At 40.9% G+C, this 27,636-nt stretch overlaps 2 protein-coding genes across 2 annotated transcripts in view; one reads left to right on the plus strand and one right to left on the minus strand.

Annotated features, from left to right (window-relative positions):
* phox2a (paired like homeobox 2A) lies at positions 1 to 6,613 on the plus strand. Its single transcript, XM_067594527.1, has 3 exons — positions 1 to 1,984; positions 3,456 to 3,643; positions 3,813 to 6,613. The coding sequence occupies exons 1-3, from the start codon at positions 1,762 to 1,764 to the stop codon at positions 4,305 to 4,307; spliced, it is 906 nt and encodes a 301-aa protein (XP_067450628.1). The 5' UTR covers positions 1 to 1,761; the 3' UTR covers positions 4,308 to 6,613.
* Positions 6,434 to 27,636, minus strand: part of inppl1a (inositol polyphosphate phosphatase-like 1a) — a 27,173-nt gene continuing 5,970 nt past the window's right edge. Inside the window, exons 2-27 of the mRNA XM_067594526.1 lie at positions 25,823 to 25,886; positions 25,003 to 25,150; positions 24,836 to 24,917; positions 23,509 to 23,655; positions 22,950 to 23,040; positions 21,337 to 21,426; positions 20,464 to 20,562; positions 18,384 to 18,534; positions 17,900 to 18,006; positions 17,195 to 17,297; positions 16,326 to 16,522; positions 16,031 to 16,148; positions 15,438 to 15,534; positions 15,095 to 15,233; positions 14,886 to 14,985; positions 13,739 to 13,827; positions 13,557 to 13,638; positions 13,298 to 13,387; positions 12,557 to 12,670; positions 12,005 to 12,181; positions 11,640 to 11,795; positions 11,320 to 11,404; positions 10,786 to 10,872; positions 9,838 to 10,621; positions 9,520 to 9,653; positions 6,434 to 8,939 (exon numbers count right to left, since the gene is read on the minus strand). Coding sequence (XP_067450627.1) covers positions 8,843 to 8,939; positions 9,520 to 9,653; positions 9,838 to 10,621; positions 10,786 to 10,872; positions 11,320 to 11,404; positions 11,640 to 11,795; positions 12,005 to 12,181; positions 12,557 to 12,670; positions 13,298 to 13,387; positions 13,557 to 13,638; positions 13,739 to 13,827; positions 14,886 to 14,985; positions 15,095 to 15,233; positions 15,438 to 15,534; positions 16,031 to 16,148; positions 16,326 to 16,522; positions 17,195 to 17,297; positions 17,900 to 18,006; positions 18,384 to 18,534; positions 20,464 to 20,562; positions 21,337 to 21,426; positions 22,950 to 23,040; positions 23,509 to 23,655; positions 24,836 to 24,917; positions 25,003 to 25,150; positions 25,823 to 25,886 — 3,628 coding nt within the window. The 3' untranslated portion in view covers positions 6,434 to 8,842. The remainder of the gene's footprint in view (positions 8,940 to 9,519; positions 9,654 to 9,837; positions 10,622 to 10,785; positions 10,873 to 11,319; positions 11,405 to 11,639; positions 11,796 to 12,004; positions 12,182 to 12,556; positions 12,671 to 13,297; positions 13,388 to 13,556; positions 13,639 to 13,738; positions 13,828 to 14,885; positions 14,986 to 15,094; positions 15,234 to 15,437; positions 15,535 to 16,030; positions 16,149 to 16,325; positions 16,523 to 17,194; positions 17,298 to 17,899; positions 18,007 to 18,383; positions 18,535 to 20,463; positions 20,563 to 21,336; positions 21,427 to 22,949; positions 23,041 to 23,508; positions 23,656 to 24,835; positions 24,918 to 25,002; positions 25,151 to 25,822; positions 25,887 to 27,636) is intronic.

Below are 27,636 nucleotides of genomic sequence, written 5' to 3' on the forward strand. Positions count from 1 at the left end.
TGTGTGTGATGTGGGCCGTGTGGGATATGACTTATCACATTGTATGACACCAAACAATAAACTTAAACCAATTTCTGAAGCGTCAATGCGTTTATGGTTAGCCTGTCGTGGTGGTTGCTCGGTTGTCTCCGCAGCCAGTTCTCTCTCTCTAGTCCTATACATCAAACTGACGCTCACTCCGGTGACATCTCCGTAAAAGTGATCGGAATCAAATCAAAGCTTTTAATCCCAGCAATCACCGTCACATCTGGACGTTTCCCCCCCACATAAAGACTTCTGTGGCGGAGCTGCACTTGTTTCCAGGAGCCGTTTGAGGGGCAGTCATAAAAATAAAATAAAAAGACCAGTTATGAGACATTATTTGGGACTTGACACGCACCTGCTCATTAGCTGCATTTCAGTATTATGTTAATTAACAAGTTATACTATTTTTGCTACAAAACGAACCACTTCTAATGCTACAAAATTAATCACACGCCCGACTCTCCCAGAACAGCGAAAAGATGTTTATTCTCAGTGTCTATTTTTTGTGGATGCATCCACTTTTCAAACCTATAGAACATGCAGCGACTCCTCATAAATATGTGCTCTTTGTATGCATACATTTTTATTTAAACTCTTATTGGTTTATAGGTCAATTTTGTGGTTTTCCCTTCCATTCATATTCTCTAGTTTAAACACAAACAAGTCCCGGTCAGTCCCAGTCCTCTGTCTGAATAAAATATAAGGAATTTACAAGGAATAAAAAAAACTAAAACCTCCTTTACAAACCGACCTGGACCTCCGCATTGAACGCACACTTTACAGGCTGTTGGGCCGGGTTACATCCGTGGCTCATAGGCTTCAAACAAAATTAAAAATGGTGTAATGGAGGGGAAGCAACTGGAGAAACAAAACGATAAGCACAAAATGCTTGTTTTGTCCGAAATGGGTCCTTGATGTTCGACTGGAGGGTTTATTAGCTCATTAAGCGCATAATAACAGCAGTTTATGGGTATGTGTGGGTAGAATATGGTGACATTAACAGTAATCTTCATTTTTGGTCATATTTCGGCTATGAGGGAATACCGCACTCACCAGAATTAGAACCGTCCGATAAAGGATGCATCGACATTATAACTAGTTTAAACGAAGAAGCCGCTGGTTTGGTTTCTGAACTCTGCTGACACCTGCGAGCTCGTGATGTTCCGGAGCGCGTGGGCGGTGCGATGAGCTGTGGGGTGGTGGTGGTGGTGGTGAAGGAGGAGGGGGGGAGTCCGTGTACAGGCTCACTGACTGGTGGCATTGTCATGGAAACCATGGAGACCACCGCCTCGCTATTGTCTCGCGCTCTGCCAAGTTTATTATAAACACCGCGCGAGCAGCAACGCGCTGTCAAACGGAGCGCGAGCGCAGAGCGGACGGCAGTCAGGGGAGGAGAAAGTGAGGAGACGGACACAGAGAGAGAGAGAGAGAGAGAGAGAGGAGAGAGAAAACCAGGAGAAACGACTCACAGAGCGTGAAACTAGAGAGAAAAGAGAAAACATCTGGATTATTTACAAAGAAAAAACAGCCGCGTGACAGTGAGATACAAACCGCAGAGCTGAGAGGAGTTTTGGAGACGAACCAGAAGCGCTTGGAGATATTTGAGAGACAGACCAACTCTGACTGGTGTGAACAAACTAATTCACTGTAGCTCCTAAAACAAACCGCTGCAGCAGACACGCCTGAGCCTCTCACCTCCTCGTGCTTGCACACCGGTGTTTGCACCGGCTGACCTCCATGTATAAGATGGATTACTCCTACCTGAACTCCTATGACTCCTGCATGGCGGCCATGGAAGCCTCGGCTTACGCGGACTTCAGCTCCTGCAGCCAGGCCAGCTCCTTCCAGTACAACCCGATCCGGAGCGGACCCTTCTCCAACCCGGCCTGCACTCCGCTCAGCACGGCCAGCTGCACCCTGGGAGCCCTGCGGGAGCACCAGCCCACCCCTTACTCCTCAGGTACAGGGACCTCTATTCTATACTGAGGGTCCACGGGTTCCGTATCTCAATATATGTTATACGATGAGAGAAATCTGTTCATTAAGCTCATGAATATCTTTTTAAACGAGGAGATAAAAAATGATTAAAAGGTATAAATCTTGTCTTCATCCGGTGTCCAAAAAATCTGTAAATAAAAAGGCGTAAAAATGTCAACTCTATTTTTCATCATCTGCATAAACATCTGTACAGTTTGAGGCCTAAATTGATTTGCACTGATTTTATTCTAATAGACGTAAATTCCTGCTTTTGGAATCAAACAGTTGCAAAACGTTACTTAGAGGAACATTTTTAAGAATAAATCATTGTAAAGATTAACATCTATATGTTATTATTTTTTTTTATAGAGGAACTAAGAAGAGAATTTTAAAGGTGAAACATTTTATTTCTGGATTTATTTGGGACCGCAGACTACCGCTGATACATTAGAAGACTATTATAGACTATATATATATATTATTATTATTAGGTAATTAATAATAATATTAGTAGTCATAATGTGATATTAACATCACCGTTAAACATTTGCAAGGTTAAGAACCTGCTGAAATCTGAATCAAACTAACACACACACACAGGCCCAAATAAACTGTATTATAAGTGTCTTTCATCCTTTCTAATAAACGAATCACAGATTTTATACTTTTACTTTCTTTAAAACAGTGAAATTCTCCTTTTCCGTCCTGATTTTGAAACGCAGCACGTCTTAATAGTGAGATTTCTATAAATCCTGTTGTCCAAGTGTTTTTAATTGGTTGCAAACATTAACATTTAACTAAGTTCTGTTTATATTAATTAAGGTTATTAAGGGTATTTTACAGTCTTGTAGTCTATAAAGAAAGCTTTATAAATCACCTAAATACTGTATGTATAAAACTATAATATAAATAATGTATAAAACTGTTTATATGAGTGTTAAGTCTAGAAGTAATTTGAATAATTAGGCTAAACATATTTGTTTTTCAGTGTTATAAAGGATATAACACCCTCATCAAATGATAAAATCAAAAATCAATATGGTTTCAGACTAAATTAAACAATTAGCTTTAAATTAAGCAGCTTTGTGGGATATTTCCTTTCCAACATTCATTATAGGATTAATTTGGACTATTATAGGCCTACAACTTAAATGTACAATTTGACAATGTCAGGCTTTGTTTGGTCGTAAATTTTAATTGACTGTGAATAAAAACTTATTATTTGCTTGTTAAAAATAATGAAACATTTCAATGATTGATTATTATAAAAGGTTTTCTGAAAATATTTAAAAGCTGTTAAATTTAAGAACAATAAATTCCCAAACTAAGATAATTTTACATCAGTGTTGCTTCATTTACACTTCATATTATTTTACATATATATATATATATATATATATATTATCATTATTTCAATAAACTTAAAATAAAAAATAAAAAAAATTTCTCCTCAGTCCCGTACAAGTTCTTCTCGGACCCGTCCGGCCTGAACGAGAAGAGGAAGCAGCGGCGCATCCGGACCACCTTCACCAGCTCCCAGCTGAAGGAGCTGGAGCGAGTCTTCGCCGAGACACACTACCCCGACATCTACACCCGAGAGGAGCTGGCGCTGAAAATAGATCTGACGGAGGCCCGAGTACAGGTGAGAGGAACAGGTTTTATTCATCACTCTGCTGTCTATGTTCTACACCTTCAAAGTACAAAACAATATCATACTATCTGACATTTTTAGATTTTTATCTCTCTATCTATCCATCCATCTCATGCGTCTTTGATCGAATATTGATCTTACCTCTGTCTGTGTTTCACAGGTCTGGTTTCAGAACAGGCGTGCCAAGTTTCGTAAGCAGGAGCGTGCAGCCAACGCCAAAGCCAACAGCTCTGGTGGCACAGCGGGCAGCACCAGTAGCACCAGCTCTGCAGGCAAGAAGGGCGGAGAGCCAAGATCTTCATCAGACGATGATGAGTCCAAAGAATCCACCTGCAGCCCCACACCTGACAGCACGGCCTCCCTGCCGGGCTCGGCCAACGGGAACTTGGGCAGCCCTGCCAGCCTGAGCCCCAGCCCTGCTCCCGCCAACAGCGGCTACGTCAACACCTCCAGCTCTCCGGTTCTGCAGGGGCTGAAGCCACCCAGCTGGTCCAGCCTGGGGCCATCCAACCCGGCCGTGGCTCAGCCTGCTGCCCAGACTCAGGAGATTCTGAAGGCCTGGCAGCCGGCGGACAGTATGACCGGGCCTTTTGCTGGAGTCCTGTCCTCCTTCCACAGAAAACCCAACCCCGGCATCAAGACGAACCTGTTCTGAAGCACAGAGGGAGAGAAGATCAGAGAGAGACATTGTGTGGTCAACTGGAACAGTGAGGAGTTTCTAGCTTTTGTTGAAAAAGTCAGGACTTACCCATTATAACCATGAATTCACTGGTGTAGTCCGCTGTAGGTCAGCAAGGCCCTTGGGCCTGCTCTAAAGACTGTCCCGTCAAACTGACAACAAAGTCAAAGGTCTGGTCCTCATCTGTCACCCCAAATTATTAAAATATGCAACTGTGCACATTATAGCTGCAAAACTGGAGCTGGATATGTTCATATTCTTCCCTGCAACGACTAAAACACTGAACTCTCAACTTCCAAACCAGAGACGTTTATACAGTTTAGGCAGAAATCTAAAAATATAAGACGCTGCTGAGTTTAAAACTTCATGCACATGGTCTTAAACTATTACCTGACAAAAATATACAGAAATTACAGACACCTACAAACACACTCTCTGCACACACCCTCACATTCACACACAAACAGTATTGCAACAAAACCCAGTTGTGCACTTAGCAGCCGCAGCAGCAGCAGCTCTGATGAGCATGGCGGTCAGGTACGAGTTTAAAGTAGAAATCTAAACATCACGCTCCGGTCTCTGCTGGGGAAACACAACAAAACAAATCTTTTACCAGCAAGCACAACTTCCTCTAAACCCCCCGACACACAAACCCCCCAAACCAGAAGGAACAGGACCCCACTAAATCTCTTTGCAGAGTAGAGCAGGGCAACCTAAAATCCAATTAGAGCAGCCGGGTCCAGACTAGACACCTCCTCAGTTCATCCCCCCTCCTCCTGCTTTACTGTATCAAGTCCTGACTCCCCCCCCACTCTCATTCTCTCTGTGCTTTCAGTCCAGGCTTTACGGCCCCCATCCCTTCACTCTCTTTCTGTCCCATCATGCCTTTCTCTATCAAACAGTGGGCACTTTGTTCAAATTCAGCAAGGGAAAGAGACGGACAACTTGAGGCGATTTTCTCCCCCCCTACGCTGACTTTTTACTTCACGTCTATTGCAGTTTCCTGCCCTGTTCTTTGGGTGATCTGCCACAAGAGATCAAGCTGTAGTTATACACAGAGCAGAGTGTAATTATAACTGACTTGTAGTGTTGGTATCATGGTACGACAATTTCTTTTTACTTCAGCAACTGACTGAGGAGTTTTTGGACGATTCTCCAGGAAACGAGGCCTGCAGGCGTCATTTGAACTCTTGCGGACTCACATCTTATCACCCCTTCTGACTCTTTAATCACTTTCTTCAGCCCAGTTTCATTAATGCTCCCACAGTCATCGAACGTGGGGTGATTTTTCTGAAAAGCGTGAAACAAGGTGGTCACATGTTGGCAATATACTGTAGTGAGAGACGCAGTCGATGGGAGTTTTCTACTGTGTGTCCATTATACATTTTGTCACCAATAACTGTTTTCCACCCTGATTTTTGTTCCTCTTGACTCCTATTATTTTTTAAAAATGAAGCAGCAGTTTCCTTAAAACGCTGCTTGTTTCATTTTGTTGCAGATAACTGAAAGAAAACTGATTTCTTTGTTGTTTTATGGGGGCCTTTACTCCACAAATCTACTCAGAAAGGGAAAAAAATGTGTATTTATTATTATTTTTTTGTCAGTAAGAAATCCACAAATTTCTTTGAACTGCTTCATAAACTTTTGTGACTGTAAATTCTGTAATTAGTAATATAAATATTAGGTAGCATTTTGTTAATTTCCGTCACAGTGCTTTACAGATTTATGTCATTGCAGAGCATCTGTCTCACAGACCAACACGTCCATGAACACTAAGAATTGACAGAAGCTCTAGTGAATGAGAAGTTATAGCACTACACTGAATATTCTAATAAATCTACATTATGGAAGCACTACGTGACGCGTTTTAATGATCTGGTTTCTTTTGTGTGACAGAATGATGAGAGCGTTGTGTGTTTTCCATCTCAAGCACCTGAAATCGTGGTTAAATAAAAACCTCAACGACTGTCACATTTTTCATTTTACCGTAAACTCTTTCCCTTCCTGAGGCAGGTCTACATCTCATCCACCATAAAGGTTTTATCCTCTCAGTTTTTTCCCTGCAGATGACAAAAAATAAGCAAATGAGTGAATCTGCAAAATAAGGAAAGATATTATATTTTAATTGAAAAAAAATGTACATGGTTAAACAACTTACATTAACTTAACACAACCAAATAAGGAGACTACATGAAGAAATGGAGTGTGTCAGAGAAAAGAGCAGTGGCAAGTCTCTTTTGCACAAACACGCATGTGCACAGAAATACACACACATACACACACAAACAAACACACACACACACACACAACCACACACACATAAACAACTGAGAACACTGAAAGGCCAAAAGGCCTCAAAAGACACTAGATTTAAAACATTTAAACAACAGAGCCACTTTCTTGGCATGAAAAAAGATTAGAGACATTGTTTTAAAAAATGCTTCAGGTCTGGTACAACACACACACAACACAGGCAAGGAGCTGAGTCTACGAATGAATCACATGCTCAAAGACTTCATCATATTTAGTCCTAATTACAAAACAAATGATTAATTTGAGTTGAAATTTCCACATTTTACTTTTTTCCACATTTTGCAGAGACTCTCAGAGTCAGCTGCTGGCATTTTTACATCATATTTTAGTAGGAAAGGCACGTTGTGTGCTTTAATTGGAGAAAAAATTTGGGGTGGTGTCAGATATGTGCAGATGAATCGACATCAGCATCTCTTGAAACAACAATTAACTGGCTTTTCTGAAGAGGAGGCAGGATTTAAATTGAGAACAAAGTAAGTTAAACTGTATATTAATAAACCGTTGAGGAGAATAAAACCTGAGAACCTGACTTGGTTCTGTCTTTTTTTTCCTTCAGCTTCCAGTCAACATCTACTGATGAGGTTTATGGAGTAGTAGCACCACCTGCTGGTTAAATCAGGGAACAACAACAGCCCTCATATCATCTGTGTCCTGCAGAAACCTTTATCACTCTGACATTTCAGAGAAATGACATCTTCTCATGATCATAAGACTACGCAATGTCTTTACTGATGAAACAAGATAAGACAAAATCTATCTTTTCGGTGACAAATGGTTTCTCCAAGACAACAACAACATGACGGTGTTGTAAATCTTCAGTAGACGCATCATCTGTTAATCTGCATGGCTATGTTAACCGATTTCCTGAACACTGCTCCATTTACACAAATTAAAATGAAATGAGTACAAGTTGTGACGTAAAGCCCATCAAACTTGGGTCACAGGATGCTAAGAACAAGATTTGTCTTCCTCTGTGGATTGAAATTTAACGTTCATATAAAAAATGAAAGTGTGTGAACATGAGAAATGAACTGGATAAAATCTTTCAAGTGATATTTCACATTGGTGCAGCATTCATCGCCTGACCCGTGTGATCCCCTCGACCAGTTAACCAAATAGTGACTGTACACAGAGACAGAACTTGTTTTCTAACAATATAACTTGTGAGAAAGCTGAAAATGTCAGTGTTAAGTTACACAAATCACACATCAGGGCTAACACAGCTACTTAAATGTTGTACCAAGGTGAAATATGCACTTTTAGCTCTATCAGGACTGGTTTGGTTGGTTTGCTCCATATTCCCTTTATCATTAAACAAAAACATAAATACATGCAGAGACACTGAGACAACACACGCCACCATTTGAACAACAGCGGCCCACACATCATCACAAAAGTACAAACTGAGTTGAGCTCACTTTAGCTAGGTCCTCTCCGTTACATCTTAATGATGTCACCATTTCCTGTCCGTCTGCATTACGGAAGCAGTCGGGTTCCTCATTACCCTTGAGTGCTCTCTAATAATTAGCTTCTTCCCGCATCATTTCCCGGATGTGACCATTAGAGGGGAAAAAACCTGAGACTCTGAGAAGAACGGTGTTGTCAAAAGAGTCTGATCTCGTCACAAAAAGCCTCTCCTTTTTCTTTTAACTTGAAAGCGTGAAATTCCCCATTTCTGAGGAGTCTCACTGTCAACTCACCTCTTGAGGTTTCTCAGGACAACGTCAAGAAAATAAGCTTTAACGCTAGCTTGAAGCTGCAGGTCAGAAGTGATGGTACAACACACATGAAGATTCCTCTCTGACTTCTACATGTTCTGGTCAAGACATCAGCTGCTCTACATACGATCTCATCCTGCATCTTCTCACTAGGTTTAAAGCCGAGGGTTATGTAGTGATGCTCGAAGGACTGAAATGATTATCGTTAAATAAGGCCACCTCTATGACAACGAGGACATACATCTGAAAAAGGACATTGGTTCAGCAAGTGTTTTTGAAAGTAAAAATGGAGTGCAATTTCTCTCAGAAGGCACAGTCTGGCATCAATTGGCACATTCCAGCTCAGTTCAGTTCAGTTCAGTTCAGTTCAGTTCAGTTCAGTTCAGTTCAGTTCAGTTCAGTTCAGCTGAGATTTGGCCTCTTGGGACCTGGTGTGTTGCCAGGCCGGTTTGGACTGGTCGTAGACCAGTTTGGAACAGTTTATTTCTGTTGCTGCTGCCTGAGGCTCTCCAGCAGAATTCGCTTGTGAGCGGCGTCAAGCACTCCTGCCTCCTCCAGGTCCTCCTCAGTGATGTCACTGCAAAATGAAAAGGACCGGATGAGAAGAAGGAGAGAAAATATAAAAAACCCCACCTAACTAATGTAGTTGTAGTTAAGAACTAATAGCACACATATGGTACAATTTAGAACAATTTTTATTACTCATCTATCACAGCACACAAAAATTTCCTATATAAATATTACTAGGCTGTTTCTAGGGCTGCAGCTAACAATTATTCATTAGATATGAATCTACCAGGGCGCCATTAGGGTGGCCTAATGGTTAAAGCGCATACCACATAACCGCATCATCCACGGTTTTGACTCCCAGCTGGGGGACCTTTGTTGCATGTCATACCCTTCTCTCTCTCCAATGACTCAAATAAAGGCAAAAAAGCAAAAAAATTCATAAAAAAAAATCCACAAATTATTTGCTCAATGAATAGATCAATCGTTTGGTCTTTAATCATGTCCGTCCATGTTTAATCACTTGTTGGTTGTCTTCTTTTAACAATAAAAAAAGAAAAAATTAAAAAAGAAGAAAAAACAGATAATATTCACATTTAAGAGGATTCATTTTTGACATTTTCACCTAAAAAATGACGTAAATAACGTACCTGAGGAACTCCAGGTCGTCCCAGCCGTTGTGTAGGAGACCCTGTTCATACCTCTCCAGTCCCAGTCTCTGGAGCCACTCCCCCACTGACGATTCCCCCACAGACAACGACGAGCTACTGCTGCCCCAAAGCGCCTTCACAGGGAAAAGAAGCACAGGATTAACTAAAACACAGCACTTGAGCCAGTAAAGACTAAAAAAATATGCTAGTTTGAGACAGACTCTGTTATCCATCACATACATTTCCTGTCTGCTAACTAACTGAAAAAGATCAGCTTAATATCTGAAGTGTAAATGTGAATTTGAATTCACTGCCCACCTCCTCAGGCAGGTCCTCTGCGATACTCTCTGTGATGGGATTTCTGGGTGGGAAGGTGCGGCAGGCGTCCAGACCTAAACCCATCCCCTGCCCCCTGAGAGGAGGCGGTGCAGAGGGAGCACGTGGAGGCTGTCCGGGAAACTCGCTCTCACTCAGTGTCTTTGCCATCTGAAGCACGGAGCATGACTGGTCATCCAACGCCCCTGCTCCACCTCCTCCACCTCCCCCTCCACTTCCTCCTCCTCCACCTCCTCCTCCTCCTCCTCCTCCTCCTCGCCTGAAACCCTCCCCAAGAGCCAGCGGGGTACCAGGACCGGCTGCCGGGATCCTGACCTCAGCCAGATCTGGATAAAGGGAGCGAGATTTAGGGAAAGGGCCCTCTGCAACCATCTCCAGGGCCCCCTTGGGAAGAGGAGGAGGTGGGAAGTCAGGAGGTGGTCGATTCAGCGTGCTTCCAACTGTGGCTCCTCCCTGCACCCCCGCCACACAAACTCCATCGTCCTCTGAGGAGCCCTCTTCACTAATGGCTCGGACTGGGTGACCCGTCATGGGCCTGCGTGGGTGAGAGGGTGCTGGGGCCGCACAAGGGGGTTTGGTTCGAGCCCCGGCTGAGGGAGGAGGTGCTTTAGCTGCCTGGGGATTGGCGGAGGTAGGAGACGGGAGAAGCTCAGGTGACATAGCAGCTGCAGACTGGTTGGGAACGCCCTCCAGGATGTAGTAGGCGGGATTATTGTAGCTGTTCTTGCTGATGGATGGATCGCCGTCGGAAGGATCCTGCTTGGGCCTAAATAATACACACGGACACCGAACACGTGGTTGATGGTTTACGCTTTTAATGTTTTAATGTTTTACGCTTTTTGTTTGGTGCTGTTGGTCCACATCAAACATGTGGCTGCGTATTCTTGTGTTCAACTTAAAGAGTATTTGTGTTTTCTGGTGTGTTTGTACCTTGCAGCAGTTTCATCCTTGCTGCTCCTCTCTCCCTCTTCACTGACCTTCCCCAGCTCCCCAAGCTGTTTACGAACCACGGATGGCCTGCACGGTGGACATAAGAAGAAGAACCAGATGCATCATGTGACAGAAAACACAGAATACTAAGAAAACATGGGTGCACTTTAAGAGATACATTTAAAATTTTAAATGAAAAAAGACATGATGTTGGTTCCAGTTGCACATCACCACATAGCCAGGATAGAGACATTTCACCAGGGAGAATGGCTGGTGAACATATTTATTACAATATTATGCTTGTTTTTGTTTTTATTTTATGATTTTAAAACACATTCAGCCTCTAAGGTCATCCACAGTATTTTATTTTTCATCTTACCAATGTCCAATATAATAATATGGGCAAATTTTCAGATTCTAACAATTCACCTAGAGCCTTGACTTAAAAACTTTACATAAAACATTCTGTTATTTTACATTTTGCGGTATGTACACATGACATTAAGAGCAACATTAAAAGAAGAGCTTACTGACTTCACATATTCATGTCCCGCTCTGGGCACCAGGGCGGATTTCCCTTTAGGTCCGCCCGTTTCATCTTTGTCCACACTGATCCACTCTGAAATATAACAATAAAAAGAGCAAGGGAGTCCTAAAATTAAATTGGTAAAAAATTATATTTATATTTGCAAATTTTCAAACCATAAAAATCATTTCACTATTCTAAACTTCTTTGTTGACATCCTCTCTTTTCTTTAAAGAAATTGGTTGTTAATAATTTGTAGAGATTTATATTTTGTACACTGTTCCACTCTGCTACTTAAGTTCACACACATATACATCAAACATAGTACCATATAGTCTCTCCCTGGTTCCCATCCTCTCAGAGGGGACTCTGACCCTCATGGACCCCCTGATGTTTCCTGTTTCCTCGCCACGGTGGGACAGGTAGGTGTGGAACTGCTGTGCTGTGCTGCCAATCATTGACTTCAGAGCTAACACACACTCTCCTACCGGTGAGAAAAAAAACAAACAACACACATACATAGTTGTTTATTTGACTGAAAGAGACAAGATCCATTTGTCATCTTCAAAGCATTGCATAAGCCCAGCTGCAGGCTCAAAGAAGTCCTGAACAAACCAAACGATTCAATTCAACTACAACAAGCAAATACATACACACACCACAAACATTCATTCACAAACACTCTCTTTATACCGTAGGACTCATATCCATCCAGCGATTTCACAGTTAGCAGCAGATGTTGGTCCTGCAGGTACTCGATCTCAGAGAGAAGAGGTTTGAGTGTTGTTAGCTGCTTGTTGGACCAGCCCACACGCAGGAAGTTCACGTTGTCACTGCTCTGACTGTCGTTCTCGTAACTCTTCTTAAACTCTACAGATGAGAGACAGAGAGAGACAGAGAGATGGAGGGCAGAGTGGACGGGAGAGACGACAAAGGAAAAGAAGTAGGAATGAAAAAGGCGAGAAGACGGGGAGATGTTTCTATGACATTTCATCCACAAGTACACAGTGGACAGAAGGTGAGGGGTGCAGCGCGGGTCAAAAATGGATGCTAGCTTAAAGGTATACTGACTGCCTGAGATAGGGGGGAGGGAGAGAGATACAAAAAGAAGAAGCAGATACAATTCTATTACATCCACTTAGTGTTACAGGAACTCTGTCGCACTGTAACTCCTGGTGGATTTCCGTCAGCTTGTGAATGACATGTATGGGTGTGTGCGAGTGAGTGAAAACATGTTCGTCTCACCTTCCAAACAAGTAGAGTAGAATTCGATGAAGAACTTGGTTCTGCTCGCCGTCTTCACAATGGCCTCGATGCTCTCGAACTCGATGTAGGCCTGCTCCGAAGACTTTGGCAGCCCTAGACAGAAAAAGGTGGTCAAGAGGGAGTGGAGGAAGAGGAGGATGGCGAGAGAGAGAGATGTGAGTCCATGACGCAGAATGGTTTCACAGGACAAATACAGAATTATTCATTTCACGTGACATTTGGTTCAATAAAAAGGAGAGAAACACAGGAGAGTAACAGAAACAATTCACAAGACTAAAGATTAAATTATGTACTTTTTTGCTTGCATTATTTCTATATGAGTTTTAACATCATGTAAATTTCAAATCAAACATTAACTGTGATGCTGCTCCTGCTGTAACACCCAGCCAAAATAAAATAAAACACAAATTAACATTGAGAAAAAGAAAGAACAACTTGATGCTCTGTTTCTTCCTTCTGATGAGCCCGTTGTCTATTTCTGGTTTCTCTCAAATGTGAGTCACTGACTCACAGACTAAACAAGTAAATCACAAAGTCCAGTGAGGCTGGAAAAAATATTAAGTACTCGCTGAGTCAGCTCTATTATGAAATCAAATACTTAATACACATTCTGAGAAGTAGTCAGACACCAAAAGAAGAAGAGGAAGTAGAAATCAAAAGACAAAACAGAAGGAAATTAGAACAGTAATTTCTGAGGATTTCAGTTTTTTCCACAAATACCTTTTTTGGAAACAAACTGGGAGGTCACGCCCACCTCAAACGTAGCAAACACTGGAGAGTGGTCACTTGTTACTATATCATCTGTACAGCCTAACAAACAGAAAGAAAATACACTTAAGTCTCCTCATTTATTGAGTCTTAACTGCTTTGTAAAGTATATCAAGAGGATATTTATGTGAAACAGACAATTTCAATTGACCTGTATTACACTGAGTTAAACCAAATGTGTGTCAAATGGCTTCCAAATGATTGGTCTCACCATAGGAGTTGCAGACCATGTGTGTTTCTGGGTAGGACTTCCACAGGATCCTGTCACACCAGGAGGGAACATTAGTCCTCATCTGGGACAGACAGAAAAGAAAGACAAAGCAGGTTTATCAGGACGACTCACACAAAGAGGAAATCAGACATTTGTCAGAAATGTCTGGTTTGTGAACGTACCCCCGTAGCCTTCTGCTTCTGCCAGACATATGTGTCCCTCGAGCCACGTTCATAACGGTAGGTGGGTGGGAAAGAGATCTCCTCCTCCGCTGCAAGCAAAACGACACGCATTCACAGTTTAGGACAAGTATATATCTTAAAACATCAATAAACCTTATTCCCATGTTAATTTAAAGACGGCAGTATGATTAAAAAATTGACTTGCTGAGACACTTTACTCTGACATTTTGTGTTGTGTAACATAACACCAAATCAGATTCAGATTAACCACCTCACAGCACAAAACACAGAAGCAGGTTGTATCTGGCACAAACAGAACCAGGACAGGGAGCGCTAAAACAATTACGAGAATCGACAAAAACCGCAACAAATACTGCACATTTTTTGTAAGAAGAGCTAATTGATTTAATGTTAACATGAATAGCTTATAGCTTACATGAATTGCTGCATTCTCTTAAGTATTTGCTTTTTGTGATGACACATTCACAGTTTTTTTTTTTTCATTTTTGGAAGTGTGAGAAATTAGTGCAATACTTCTAACGTCAATGCTGATGTAAGCAGTTCTGCCAGTCAGCAGGTAGTATTTACAGTGAATTATGTTTGACAGTTTCTCACAGACGTAAAAGGCTGAGTGAATGAAAGAATAGCCATAGTCACAACCTGTGAAAATGAGTTAATGAGAAATTTAGACGTACTTTTGAGAAACATGAGTAATAGTGGTGAAACGAGACAGAGGCTCTCTATTGTCTTTTTTTTTTTACTGTTGTAAAAACACAATAAATGTGATAAAATAAATTGGGATACAATTATATTTTTAAAAGCTATATAAAGCATGTTCCAATAAATATTGGTTACCACAGACTTGATGAAGCTAAGAAAGGTAACAGTTTTAGTAGCACAGCTGCAGTGCTGAGCAAGCGTTCCTGGGAAGTTTGAGTCATCACTTCTGTGTATGCGACCGCTAACACCCTGTTTAAAGAACAGTGACCCCTTAATGTTGAGATATTTTTAAATATAATTTCCCAGAAGTCAAAACAAACTCAACTTTCTCGTCAAAGTTTGCAGGAATATTATCTTTTCTGCATGATGTGAGGAGGTAACCGGCTCTGTAAAGACAGACGTCAGGTAAACACTCGGGCATACGAACCAAATCGTAGAAACACTTTATTCTTCTCCCTCTCAAGGTTGAGCTGGTCGACCTTCAGCAGTGGATCAAACTCCTTCCTGTTAATGTAGTTTAGTATCTCCTGCAAACACAGGCACACATGAGACAGGATTACAAAATGCGGTTTCATCCAAATTTGCTGCATTTAATCGTGTATGTCTGCGTGTGTGTGCGTGTGTGTTCTGCTTCACCTGTATATCCATATCCAGTCTGTAGTTGAGGTCTCCAAGCCAGAAGAGGTGTGTGAAGCGCAGCGAGATGTCGAAGGAGCTCAGCTGTTTGTCTCCTAGTGACAGCAGCCGCAGGATATCTAGATAGTTCTGGTTCCTCCTACAGGGGTCAAAGGTCACAGGTAATAAGAGCTGAAACAGTGATGTGTGTGTTTCTGTGATGTTTTCTTAAGCCCAGAAAAATGTATATATAAAAAAGGAGAAATATCAATGTAAAGGTTAGAAGGTACAAGACAAGACAAGAACTTAAACAAATGGGATGCACTCGAAAGTACTGTCATACGATGTGTGTGTAGGACGGTACCTGGCAATCTTCTCATTCCCCGATGTCAAGTGACAGTTCACAAAGCCGAAAGATGTTCCGTTGAACATGAAGGACACACCAACCGCCCCTTTGTTACCTAGGAAACCATCAATGTCAAACAATCGGACAAAATATTAGACAAATGAGGAGAATTTTTTCGTCCAAAACCAAAGAACATAGAATAATTCTGATCTTATCGTTACACTAAAACACACCACATTGTTGAGACCTTGACACTTTTCATCAGCATAGGAATAAATGTTGTTTATTCCTTCAATTTGAAAGTTTATAGAGTTTAAACCGACGTTATGACATTTTGGATTTTGCATATTTTTGCATGTAAGCCATTGTCCAATTAGGAGAAGACATTTTTACTTCACTCACATTCAACAATCAGAATAACAAAAGATTTTTTAATTTAAACTTAAGTTTTTTCATCAGAATGTGACCACATGAGCTGCAGTAATTACGCCTCAACTGTCCATTATCTGTTTCATTGCTGCGATTCCCATGTTCATATTTTTCTGTAGACTTTGACCAGAAATAAAGCATTTAAGGAAGAATGAATAATGAACACTGAGTACTGTTGTTACCCAGTGTGTTGGCGATGCCCGTCTTGACACTGGACACTCCCACATGGCTGATCCGGTTCTCATGTTCAGGTTTCACCAGCACAGCAATCTTTATGTTCCATAGAGTCTGCACCGCTATCTACAAACAAGAACAACAAATGATGATCAGGAACATCTAATATGTGTGTTAGCAACGCACAGCAGTGAATCTTTTTTTAGTCATTTTCATCTTTACTCTAACTATGCAAATATATAATGGTCCAACATGTAAAATCTTTATTTTCCAAAAATCTTTGTTTCCACCCGTTTTCCTCACCGGTTTATAATCCAGCTCTGTATGTTCTTTCAACATGGCACGTAGTGACTCCACCCACTCGCGATCACACACTGAGTTTTCTTGGGTTCCAAACACATACAGGTCATGAGGGATGGTGACGGTCATCTCGTCCAGAGTCTTCCCGAGGCCACGACACAAAACCCATGAGGCCACAGACTTAGGCGCAGGCACCGAACCTAAAGACAAAGGTACATTTTCACCAAAAATACCAACATCGTGCTCTAAAAAACAGAAGAAATATTCACTTTTGGTTTGAGACTACATACATCTGTGTTACTTTTTAATGTCTCATGTGGAAGTATAGTACATCATGTGTAAATATGTGTTGCCAAGTGTTATAAAAATTATTATTACACTGTGTATGTGTGTTACTATTTTACATGGATCATGATGAATTGTTCCTGTCTTGTATTGCAACTCTGCAACATCAGCAGACTCATCAGCTAAGGTTAAAGGAAGTACAGCATTATATTTGTAAGGAGGAAGATGTAGAAATTAAAATTCGTCGAAGACAGGATGAGACATGTCATCTGGGGGTCAGTTGGGCAAGATGGTTCCTGGACAGGAGAACTGAAAACAGACATGTATGACTGTATTAAGTAAGTCTGTAAAGAACTGTATAAAACCCTGTTATAAGCGCTCCACTGGGAGCCTTTTTCTTTGTAACCTCATCCTGTGTGTAGCAATGTGAAACGCTCCTTCTTGTACAAGAAAATAAATTCTGTTAAGATACTTCGGCTCCGGTCTCTATTGTTTAATGGTCAAGAAATTCTTTTAACACCAAGCTATGTTGAAAAGAAAGTGAAATCTAAAAAACTAAAAAAGATATGAATGTGTGCATGTGTTACCCATGTTCCAGGTCCCTATGAAGACGGAGATCATGTCTGGCTCGTCCTGGTTGGAATGTTTGTTCTTCATCAGCTGCAGCAGCTGGCAAAACGCCTCCCGCTTCTGAAACACACACGAAAATCAGTGAGCCAAGAGTGCCGCAATAGGGCACATCGTTTTGAAGAAGCCACAGTGTGCTTATACTGTATGTGCTCTCATTAAACCTTTTAACATTTTGCATTTATATTCATATTATTTCTTAACCGCTCTTATGTACAGAGATGTGGGCAGAACATGCTTCTTTATTATTCTTCATCATGTTACATTACATGTAACTATAATTGAAATTATTAATGCAGAAATAGCAACGCAGATATGTACATTTGCGATATGAGATATGTAATGTGTGGGAATCGCAATACAGGAAGTGTTTCAGTGGAAACTGAGCCACCACACATAGAGGAGATTTGTCTGGGCCACAAACCTTATGAATATACAAATAAAACTGATATGCACAAGCATTTCCTTATTAGATTGGATATAAAAGTCTATTCATGTCATTCCTGTAATGTTCACATGAAGGTGTTTGCATGTTTGAATGACTGAGTGTAACTGTGAGCGACTGTACTTCCCTTTTATGCACAAATACATTTTGGAGATAGTTTGTGTGCCTGTGAATGTATGTGTGTGTGTGTGTGTGTGTGTGTGTGTGTGTGTGTGTAGACCTTGGCACTAGCAAAGATGAAGTCTTTCCTCTGGCTCTTGTCCTTCTCCTTCTCAAAAACAATGCCCAGCTTATTTTGCACCCGCTGAGACTTGATCAGCTGACGGACTGAGAGAGTCAGAGGCAGACCAACAGGCAGACAGATGGGAGACAGAAGGTTAGGGAGGGAGAGAAAAAAAAAAAGAAGCGAATATGAAAAGGAAAAGAGAAAAATTTGACAGAAAGAAAGATAAACTTGTCAATATGCACAAAACCACTAGTTCCTTACATAACTTTTTACGTCACAATCTAGATAGTAAGTCAAACTGATATTAAGAGGAACTTTATTTTATTTTCGGCTTGGATCCTTATTAAATACATTTAGCTTCTTGTCCTTAAGTCGACTATTTTTGTGGAGGGATCGAGCAGAAACTGACCGGCGATAAATTGCTAGTCTCACAGTTCAGGATGTGTGTGCAAAGTGTGTGTGTGTGTGTGTGTCTCACTTTTTTCGTATGTGAAGGTGGTCCAGTCCTCCTGGCTGTCCTTCACCTTCTTCATAACTACCAGTCTTCCTCCCTCCACGTCCACAGAAAGAGTGTACTTCTGACTCTTTCCTATCTTGGTCAGCTCTGCAAGGTAGACGTCCAGCTTTACCTGTAATGGATCAGAGGAGAAGGATTAAACACACACTCGCTCACAGAGACCGGGTGTGACTGTTGCTAAAATGTGTCTGCGCATCTCTCTCATTTTGAATCATGTCACCACCAGAGGTCTCCAAAGAAATAGCAGAGCCCACTCCCCCTTCTATTGTTATCATATATATCTATATTAGTTATATGTAGCCAGCAAGATCAGAAATCTGAGCACAAAAAGCAGGAATTTTGATGATCACACTCACTTTCCTGATTCTTTTGATTGTAGCTTTAGAGGGCAGTTCACAAATTCCATCTTCATTTTCTGATTGAAAATTGATCTTTTTTTGTTTGAATCCATAAGACTTGGCTCATAAGTTCCCTGATAAAGACTTTGATTTCCTGTAAAATCTTGACGGGATCTGCTTGTCTGTCAGTGGCTGAATCAGGTGTCAAATCTTCAACCTATTTCACACTTCTGTTGTGCAACAGGAAGCTGCTGAAAGGAGGTCACCACAGAGAATGAAAACTTTGCTGACAGCTAATGTTTCAACTTATTCATCTCCTCTTCCTTTTAAGTCTCACCTCCTTTCCCACAAGCTCCCACTCACACTCATACTCTGCATCTTTACTCTTTCACTCCTACTCTCTACTGAACCTCTTTCCATTCATACTGTTTCAACACAACAAAACCACAGCCTTCAACCTACAAGTCATGTTGTTAGCAAACCTTCAATAAAACCATCGTAATCTTCAAAACTGCAACTATACTCACTTACTTACACTCACCAAGCTCTTTATTAGGAACACCTGTGCAATCTAATGCGTCAACAGCTCTGCCATAAATTCTACTTTGACTTTTGTCCACTCTATTAACATACATGAGGTTGGCAAAATATTAGGAACACTTTTCAATATAACGCACTCCGGTACACCACCACCATCCACTATGACCTCGCTAATGAAGTAGAATTATCAACTTTCTGACTATGTCAACAAAAACTGTAATGTATAAGCTTCGTAAAAGTAGAATTTATGGCAGAGCTGTTGTATTGGATTGTGTTAGATTGCACAGGTGTTCCTAATAAAGTGCTCAATGAGTGTATATGCTTAACGAACGTGGGAATACCAAAACCTCGTATGACAAAGCCACTGATGATGCTACAGGAAGCGCATTGCAAACATTCCTTTGGTCTCACATCAGCTCAGCTAAGAAACACTTCCTGTGTGTGGTGAGCGATACATGACCTCACAGACTGTATTACTATCATTCAAGTTCAGTTTGTCCTCTGTGAAACATTCCTCATCAGTAACCTTTAACAAATCAAGGTGTTTCAGCTAGATATCAGGTTTATCACCATACTAAAATCACCACAATTAGGGTTATCATTTCCTGAGCTTCATATCCTGTCAAAACGGAAATACTAGAGATTAAAAATTCTGATAATGAAGTATAAACAGTACGAGTTAAAAGTCTGGACACACCTTCCCATTCCCTTGAATGAGAAAGTGTGTCTTAACTTTTGACTGGTACTGTAATCATACCTACATTGATAATAAAGTAGAGCTTTAATGTAGCTGACAGGCAACAGACAGCAGCTGGTGCAGCAATAAATAAAACCGTAATAAATACAAAACAGTACACACATTAACTCCGTCACAAGTGTCTTGAGTCTCTTGATAAATATGAGTACACTTTGGTAACTGATATAATGCTGATATTACCCTTCCCTTACTGAAAAAAGAATTAAAAAAAATATGCTTTTAGTTGATGCACTTCCTCAAAAGGTCAAAAGCTAGGAAAAGATGACATAATCACTAATAGTGAGGATTAATAGTAACTTTTCATCACCCTACAGAGAAACAACCACTAATAAAGTGTGTGTGTGTGCATATTTGTGGTTGTGTAGGGGTAGTGTGTGTGCATATGTACACGTGTGCACATGCATACCTCGAAGGCCTGCACAGGGATGGCTTTACTGTGACGCATGGAGAGAGGAGGAGGGGAGCATGGAGAGGATAAACTCATGTCCTGAAGAGCTTTCAGAGCCTGAAGGCAGAAGATGAGGAGAGAAACAATTAATAGAGAGAAGAAGAAGAAAAACTGAAAGGAGGGGAGAGAAATTAGAGGACACACACACACACGCACATACACAGACACACACATGCAGATAAACTGTATTGTTTCCAGCTTCAGTGTTGGTGTCAACAAGGAAACAGTTTCCCATTTCCTGGATGTGACCTAACGGGAGCAGGGAAGGTGGAGCCAGTGACATCACATGAGTTAAGACATATAGCTTGACTGCATGATGGCCGTTTCCTTTCTAGCTCACCAGCCTCTTTCACATGAAGTCCAACTAGAAAAGGTTTGACTGTATTTGCATATCAGGAGGAAAAGCAAAGCAAAATTGAATGGGTGAGGCTTACTGCACAAGAAAACTCTTATTATTCACAACAAATAAGGGTTAGGATTAGAGGTAACACAAACTGTACAGTAGCTTTAAATGCTTTCCTGTTATGACCAACGTGACACACCCTCTCCGTCTGGCTTTCTAAGTATTACACATTATGTAAATACTTTAAACAGGTTGTATCAACAAACGGATAAATGGCTGCTTTGTCCAAAAATGTCACAAAAATCCCTCCATCTGTGTCTCTTCCATGTGTTGTGTTAACTCAAGGCCTAAAAAAGAGAAGGGAAGGGCTTGAAAGAGAAAGCAACAGGAAAACACACACACACACAGAAAGGGAAAACAAGAGAGAGGGAGGGGGGCCAAAGAGTGTGTTTGTGCTTGTCTACAAATGACTGACTATATGTGTGTACCTTCTTCTCTATGGAGGACAGCAGGTCTTTGAGAATTGCCAGCTTGGTCACGAGGTTCTCCAACTCCTGGTCTCCACCTTGATTCACCGACTGATTGAGAAAAAAAACAAAACAAACAAACATATTGGAACCTGTATGAGCAGTGCAGCTTAAAAAAAGACATTAATAAGAACAGAATGTTATCTTTTTCTGCCATTGTGTGTGAAATCTTAAAAAAGGATTAAAATGAACTGTGATGAGCCAAACAATCCAATAGACAGCTGATAGTGAAGAAGCAGACAGAAAACGGCAAGAGCGAGATGGGTATGACATGCAACAAAAGTCCCTCGCTGGAATCGAACTGGGGATGTTGCTGTTATGTGTGCATGTGCAGCCATTTGACTACCAGGGAGCTCCATCAATTCAATAGTTTACTGAAATTAATGCTTTTAAATCAACAAAAATGATGGTACAGCAAACACAGACACTTCACAGTTCAATGGTGTCTTAAAGATTGTTTGTAAAACTGCATAACCGGTCTATCCATGTGTAAATAACATCGTTTTTTTTATCCAAATGTTAGTCATGCTTGAACTGATGACACCTGCATCACATAAAAAAGGTTTTCACTGAGGCAGAACTGTCACTGTCCAACATCTTGAGTAAATATTAACAAATATAAAACGAAGACACACAACTACAGAAGCAGCTTGTAAGTCATCCACACATGCACTTATACTATGCAGACAAACACAAACTACACTGTGTGAGTGTTTCCTTGTGATACATTATTTCAAGAACAGTATGTATGACTGTAGTGTGACTAACTCAGCTGTCCCCAGAAGACCTCAGGGAAAAAAAAAAGAAAAGAAAAGGCTTTTCCTCAAGACAAACACTTCACCACAGGACTGTGTGTGCATGTGTTGGGTTACCTCTATGCATGTGTGTATACGTCTCCTATGTGTTAAAACCAATAACACACAAGCTTCTAATTAGACTCAGTGTCTCTGTTTTTTAATGAACTTGTTACTGAATATCTGTCACTTACTCTGATTGATTGCTCTGTAATACAACAAGCTTTACTATTTAGTAGAGCTTTAAAAAAAAAAGCGTTGACATATTCCATCATTAGTGAAAAAGCATAAACATTCCTGTGAGATACACATTCACGTTCAAAGTGACAATACTGATTGTGATGAGCTGTCAAATTTTACAACAAATACACCATATGTTGTAATTGTTAAAATAATTGATGATAGTCTGGTGAGAGCATGACCAACTGCTCATAAACACTAGATATAAATGCAGATTGCTTGTATCTACATTTGACAGTCTGAGTAATGTCCACTGCTTGGTGGTGAGGATAACAGAAATGCAGAAAAGGGGTTAAATACCGGCACAGTTCTGCGTGGTATCTGTAATTATAATTGTAATTGGCAGTCGCTACATTTCTAGGATTTATGAGTTTTGCATATTTAATTGTTTGAAGAAGATTTTTTTATGTGAACATAATAAGTAAAATACATAAACATACGAAAGCAGGACGATCAGAAAGCAGGAATGCCTTGCTTGTTTTCGTTTTATTTGATTGTGTGCACACGCAGACCAAGAGGCAAAAAGAGGGAGAGACACACCTGTTGGATCATCTTGGAGACCATGAAGGCACTCTGCTGATCAAAGACCTTAGACAGGATCTCCAGACCTGACAGCACTTTATCCACCTCCCTATTAAAGGAAACAAAGAGGGTTCCACAACTCAGTTGTGTCAAAGCTTTTAAATCCTCTAATACGTCTTCGCTCTCATCATCAATAAGATTTATCTTTAGTGAAACAGATCAGGGATAATAGTATTTACCTGGATTCCCCTCAAGTGTTTTTTTTGTGTATATTCAGTATTATCTGTGTGTGCATGTTGGGGCTGCTCAATGAACCTCAAATGTTTAATAACCACATAATTCAGATATAATTTGTTATATTTTGAATTCCTCAGTTTAATATATCAATTTGATGAATTAAACACGCCTCATTCATGTTGCAAATGACAATATTTGAATGTGCTACATCTGCCACTGTGACCAAAACAACAGATGAGATGAGGAAGCAGGAGGTTCTGCAGGCCGAGAGAGCAAACCCTTACACACACAACAGTGGTAATATGTGTGAATATAGACATGCCAGTGTGTCATTTCTCACCCATTGAGGCGTTTGCAGGAGGCCACTAGTGTCTTGTTGAGGTGAGGCAGTGCACAGGCTCCCTGTTTGACTGCCTCAAGGTCCAGAGCATAGCTCCCCTTCAGATACTCATGGGAGATGGTACTCAGGCCATTAGCTGCTGGAGCGCTAAAACACATTCAGATAAAATCATGTAAACATATGAATCTGCTACATCTTCAGTACATGCGCATACATTTCTGGCAACATGCATACAGAGTATTGGCAAGCACAATTTAAAACTGTATTATTATGTTTTTGATGTTTAGAAAGCTGATATTGAAAAAAGGGTAATACAAATGCAAATCAGACAACTGTCAAACTGTCACAGACTTCTTAGTTGCCTTCTCTATAAGGCTGCATATGTGTGTCTCTGACTACAAGGTCTGTAGACACACTTCCTCTAAACCAGGCTGACTTATGTCTACGCTGCCACCCACAAACACAGACCAACACACACGCAGAATTTCACAAATCAGCTTTTTCTTTTTCTACAACAAGCAGGGAATTTGTATTATGGGCTACCACAGCTTTGTGGTTGTTTAACATGACACCACTTCTCTTATTCTTATATCCTGCACAGTAAAATGGTTTGGTAAGGAAAGGAAATTAGCCTTCTTATTTAATTTTAGACACACAACACCTCCTGCTGTGCTCCTTCCTCAGCAGAAACACTGCTGACAAATAATGCACATGCTTGCAATTTTTTTTGACAGCCCTTCCACCACTTTTTATATACAGCCTAATAAAACATCTCTGAACCTCTGAAACTAAAACTTCAACTTTTACATCTGCAACACTCTGCATTTAGGATCCTTTGATATGTTTCACACTGTGCCTTCCATGTAGATTTTGCTGTGCCAAGCCGTACTTATATTTCTATATTCCTTCAAATACAGCGTGATATACTGTAGTCTACACAGATTTTAATAACAAACATATGTGCATACACACAAGGTTTAAACTTCATCAAAGCCTTGTATCATCTCTTAGAGAAGTGGTTTTCAACCGGATGTGGCTGTGTATATGTGTGTGTTTATATCATCAATAATACCTCTGCTTTCCTATTTTTGTGGGCCAAGTCGATTTATGACATATTTACATTCACAGTAGCAATGAAGCAACATACTTCCTCTGTGTGTGTGTGTGTGTGTGTGTGTTGCGGTTAAGTGCTTGTGCCTAGTGTTTGAAATATGAGTGATACATGGTTAACATGTTGGTAAGGAAGACCTTTGGCTAGTCTGTGATTTGATTCTCAGCACTTGCATATTACACACACTATAAAATTAATCCTGCAAGGACTTTGTACCTGTCTGTGGGTGTGTCTGGTCCTGGGGGAGTGGAGGTGGAGGCAGAGCGAGGGGGGAGGGGTGGCTTCTCATCTTCCCCATCTACCAATCACAGAAAAAGGAAGGTTAACACGTGACACAAGGGAGGCCACCGCTGTGAGTGTGCTTGTTTGGGCTCTAGAGATACCTGAATAATCCCGGTCATCACTGATTGCGGTTTCCTCTCTGTCCACGGGGTAGAGAAGGGTGGTGACCAGACCCTGGCTGGGCTGCAGGTACAACGACACCAGCTCCGGTAACGTCTTAAACCGCTTAGGCTGCACACCCTGAGACGTCTGAGAGAGAGAGGGAGGAAGACAAACAGGGAGTGATACACCAAGAGACAAGAGGAAAAGAAGAAAAGTTAATTTCTACGTTGTATGAACATAACAATTACACCCTTTCTCCTTGGCTATAGTAGTCATGTTACTGAAATCTCTGGTGGCCCCCATTGTTTCACATTTAATGTTCTGTAAGCAAATATGACCCAGTAGTCTAAATATAATTCAAACCAGGAAGAACTGGTTCCATTGTAGAAAAGCAAAAATGCGCATCTTCAACGTCAAAGCTAAGACCCCAAAAATCAAACAGCAGTGACACAGATGTCTGTGATGTGGCAACATGGATAGTGTGTAGTGAGGCAGCACCATGATGGCGTGTGTGTGTGTGGCAAGTGGTGGTGGTGGTGGTGGTGGCGGTAGGGACTTCACAGCTGTTGGGCACAACGCACAAAGAGGCTGCTGTTGGTATGTGTGTGCGAGTGTCTGTGTGTGTGTGTGAGTGAGAGAGCTCAGAGCCAACAAAAGCATCTCTGCTTGCCAGCTGCTACTGAGGCAAATACAGTTTTTGCTTGCACACACACTTAACCTCAGTGGACAAGGGTGTGTGTGTGTGTGTGTGTGTGTGTGTGTGTGTGAGTGTATGTGTGTGTGTGTGTATGTGTGTGTGTCTGTTTGCCGTCTCTGTACCTGTACAGCAAGAAATCCTTCCTCATCTGGGAGGATTCTGTATGTGTGGACATGCTTCTGAAATCTGCAGGGACAAAGAGAGAACAGAAAAAAAAGAAAGTGACAGATGAATAGAAGGAAGGAGAAGTGAGAAGGGAAGAAGCAACAACATTTAACCTATTTCTTGTTCTTCCCAAAAAAAAAAAAAAAAGATTTTGAAGACATTTCCTGTCTGACATATGCACACACACACTTGTACTTGACCTCAGTTGATAGGAGTGTGTGTATCTGTGTGTGTGTGTGTGAGCGTGAGGGGGGTTTTAGAGGCTGTGGAGCGCTTCAACCTGTTGCTGTCTGTCACAGTAGTGAGCGGGCTTTATCCTTACAGTAGCATGATACAGTAGAGCTGAAAAGACTTGAACCTGGTGTTTGCGGACTGTACAGTTACAGTGATGACACAAAATAAAGAAACCAAAACAACAAAACGCCATCATTTACCAGATAGGGATAATATAGTTTCTTAAATCTTTTCCAAAAGAAAAAAAAACAACAACAAAATGAGGGTTTTTCTTCACAGTCATCAGCTGTATATCAAGCTCAGAGTCTGAATAGCGTTTCTGATTTTACCAATCGCGGATCAATGTTCTGACATTGTGTGACAACACGCCTGCAGCCACAAACTGGAGTTCAATGATTTTCACATCTGCGCTCTGAGCCTGCTCAGCAAACCGGACACAAAATGTTCAATTTGCCAAGCAAACGCTGTGGTTTACATCTGTCGGTGTGTGTATACTGTATATGAGTATCATGGCTGCGTGTCTGTTTAGAAGTGTGGGTGTTAGGACGGCAGCTTATGCAAAACACTTAAGTAATGCTTTTACTTCTGTGTACATGCTGTTTTTATTTACAGTACGTGTGTGTAGGTGTGTGTGTGTATACACTGTATAAACTGAGTGAGAGACTAATCCATGTTGGGAATTATCCTGCTCTGACCACTCAGCTGTTTTTCCCAGGCGTTCCAGGTCAGTGTTGCACAGGAACTAAAACATAGACTGGATATGGAGATATATAAAAGTGTTTGAACAACAAACTGCAACAGGAGGATTTCTTTCAATCCCGAATAAATACTGTTACAGTTGCATTGGATTCACTTTATACAGTTGGACTGAATTAACATAATAAGAAAGCTTTCATTCATTTCATTAATGTCACTATAAAACATCAATCCAAGATCACATTTCTTCCCTCTCCTTTTTGAATTAAGTTAATAATTGTTGTCGTTTCCTGTCAGTGCTGCTCTACAGTATTAACATTGGCATGTTGCCTAATAACAATGTTTATGACTGATATTGTATGAGGGATGGGTAAAAGGTTGGTTCAGACTTGCACATTGGTTTGGGAGGGTTAGAGATGGTGGGACTCATTTGTTTGCTAATTAATTGTCAGAATTCTGCATTCTCTGTCTTTCTGTTTGTATTTTTATTTTTTCCCGTAAAAAAAAAAAAAAGAGGGAGACAGCTTTCATTTAAATTAACTTTGTCATTGGTGATGTTATTCATACCCCCCTCACTGACATGGAATAAACCTACAATTGTTGTCTGTCTATACGGGTCAACACAGGTCATCAATCCTGGCTTCAAGACTGTGTTCCTACCCAGGGCTCAAGATGTGTTGATTGGATTTGACTTGTAGCACAGTGGGTGAGTCTACATTATCAACTTCTTGATGGCATTAGAAAAAAAAAACATTTTTTTGAGTTCAACAGGGAGTTTGACATGCCATAAAAGTGTGCAAATGCTTAACTGAATTGGTAATTTAAACCAGTCAGTTTCCAG

The sequence above is a fragment of the Thunnus thynnus genome, chromosome 7 (genome assembly GCF_963924715.1).
Source record: "Thunnus thynnus chromosome 7, fThuThy2.1, whole genome shotgun sequence".
NCBI lineage: Eukaryota > Metazoa > Chordata > Actinopteri > Scombriformes > Scombridae > Thunnus > Thunnus thynnus.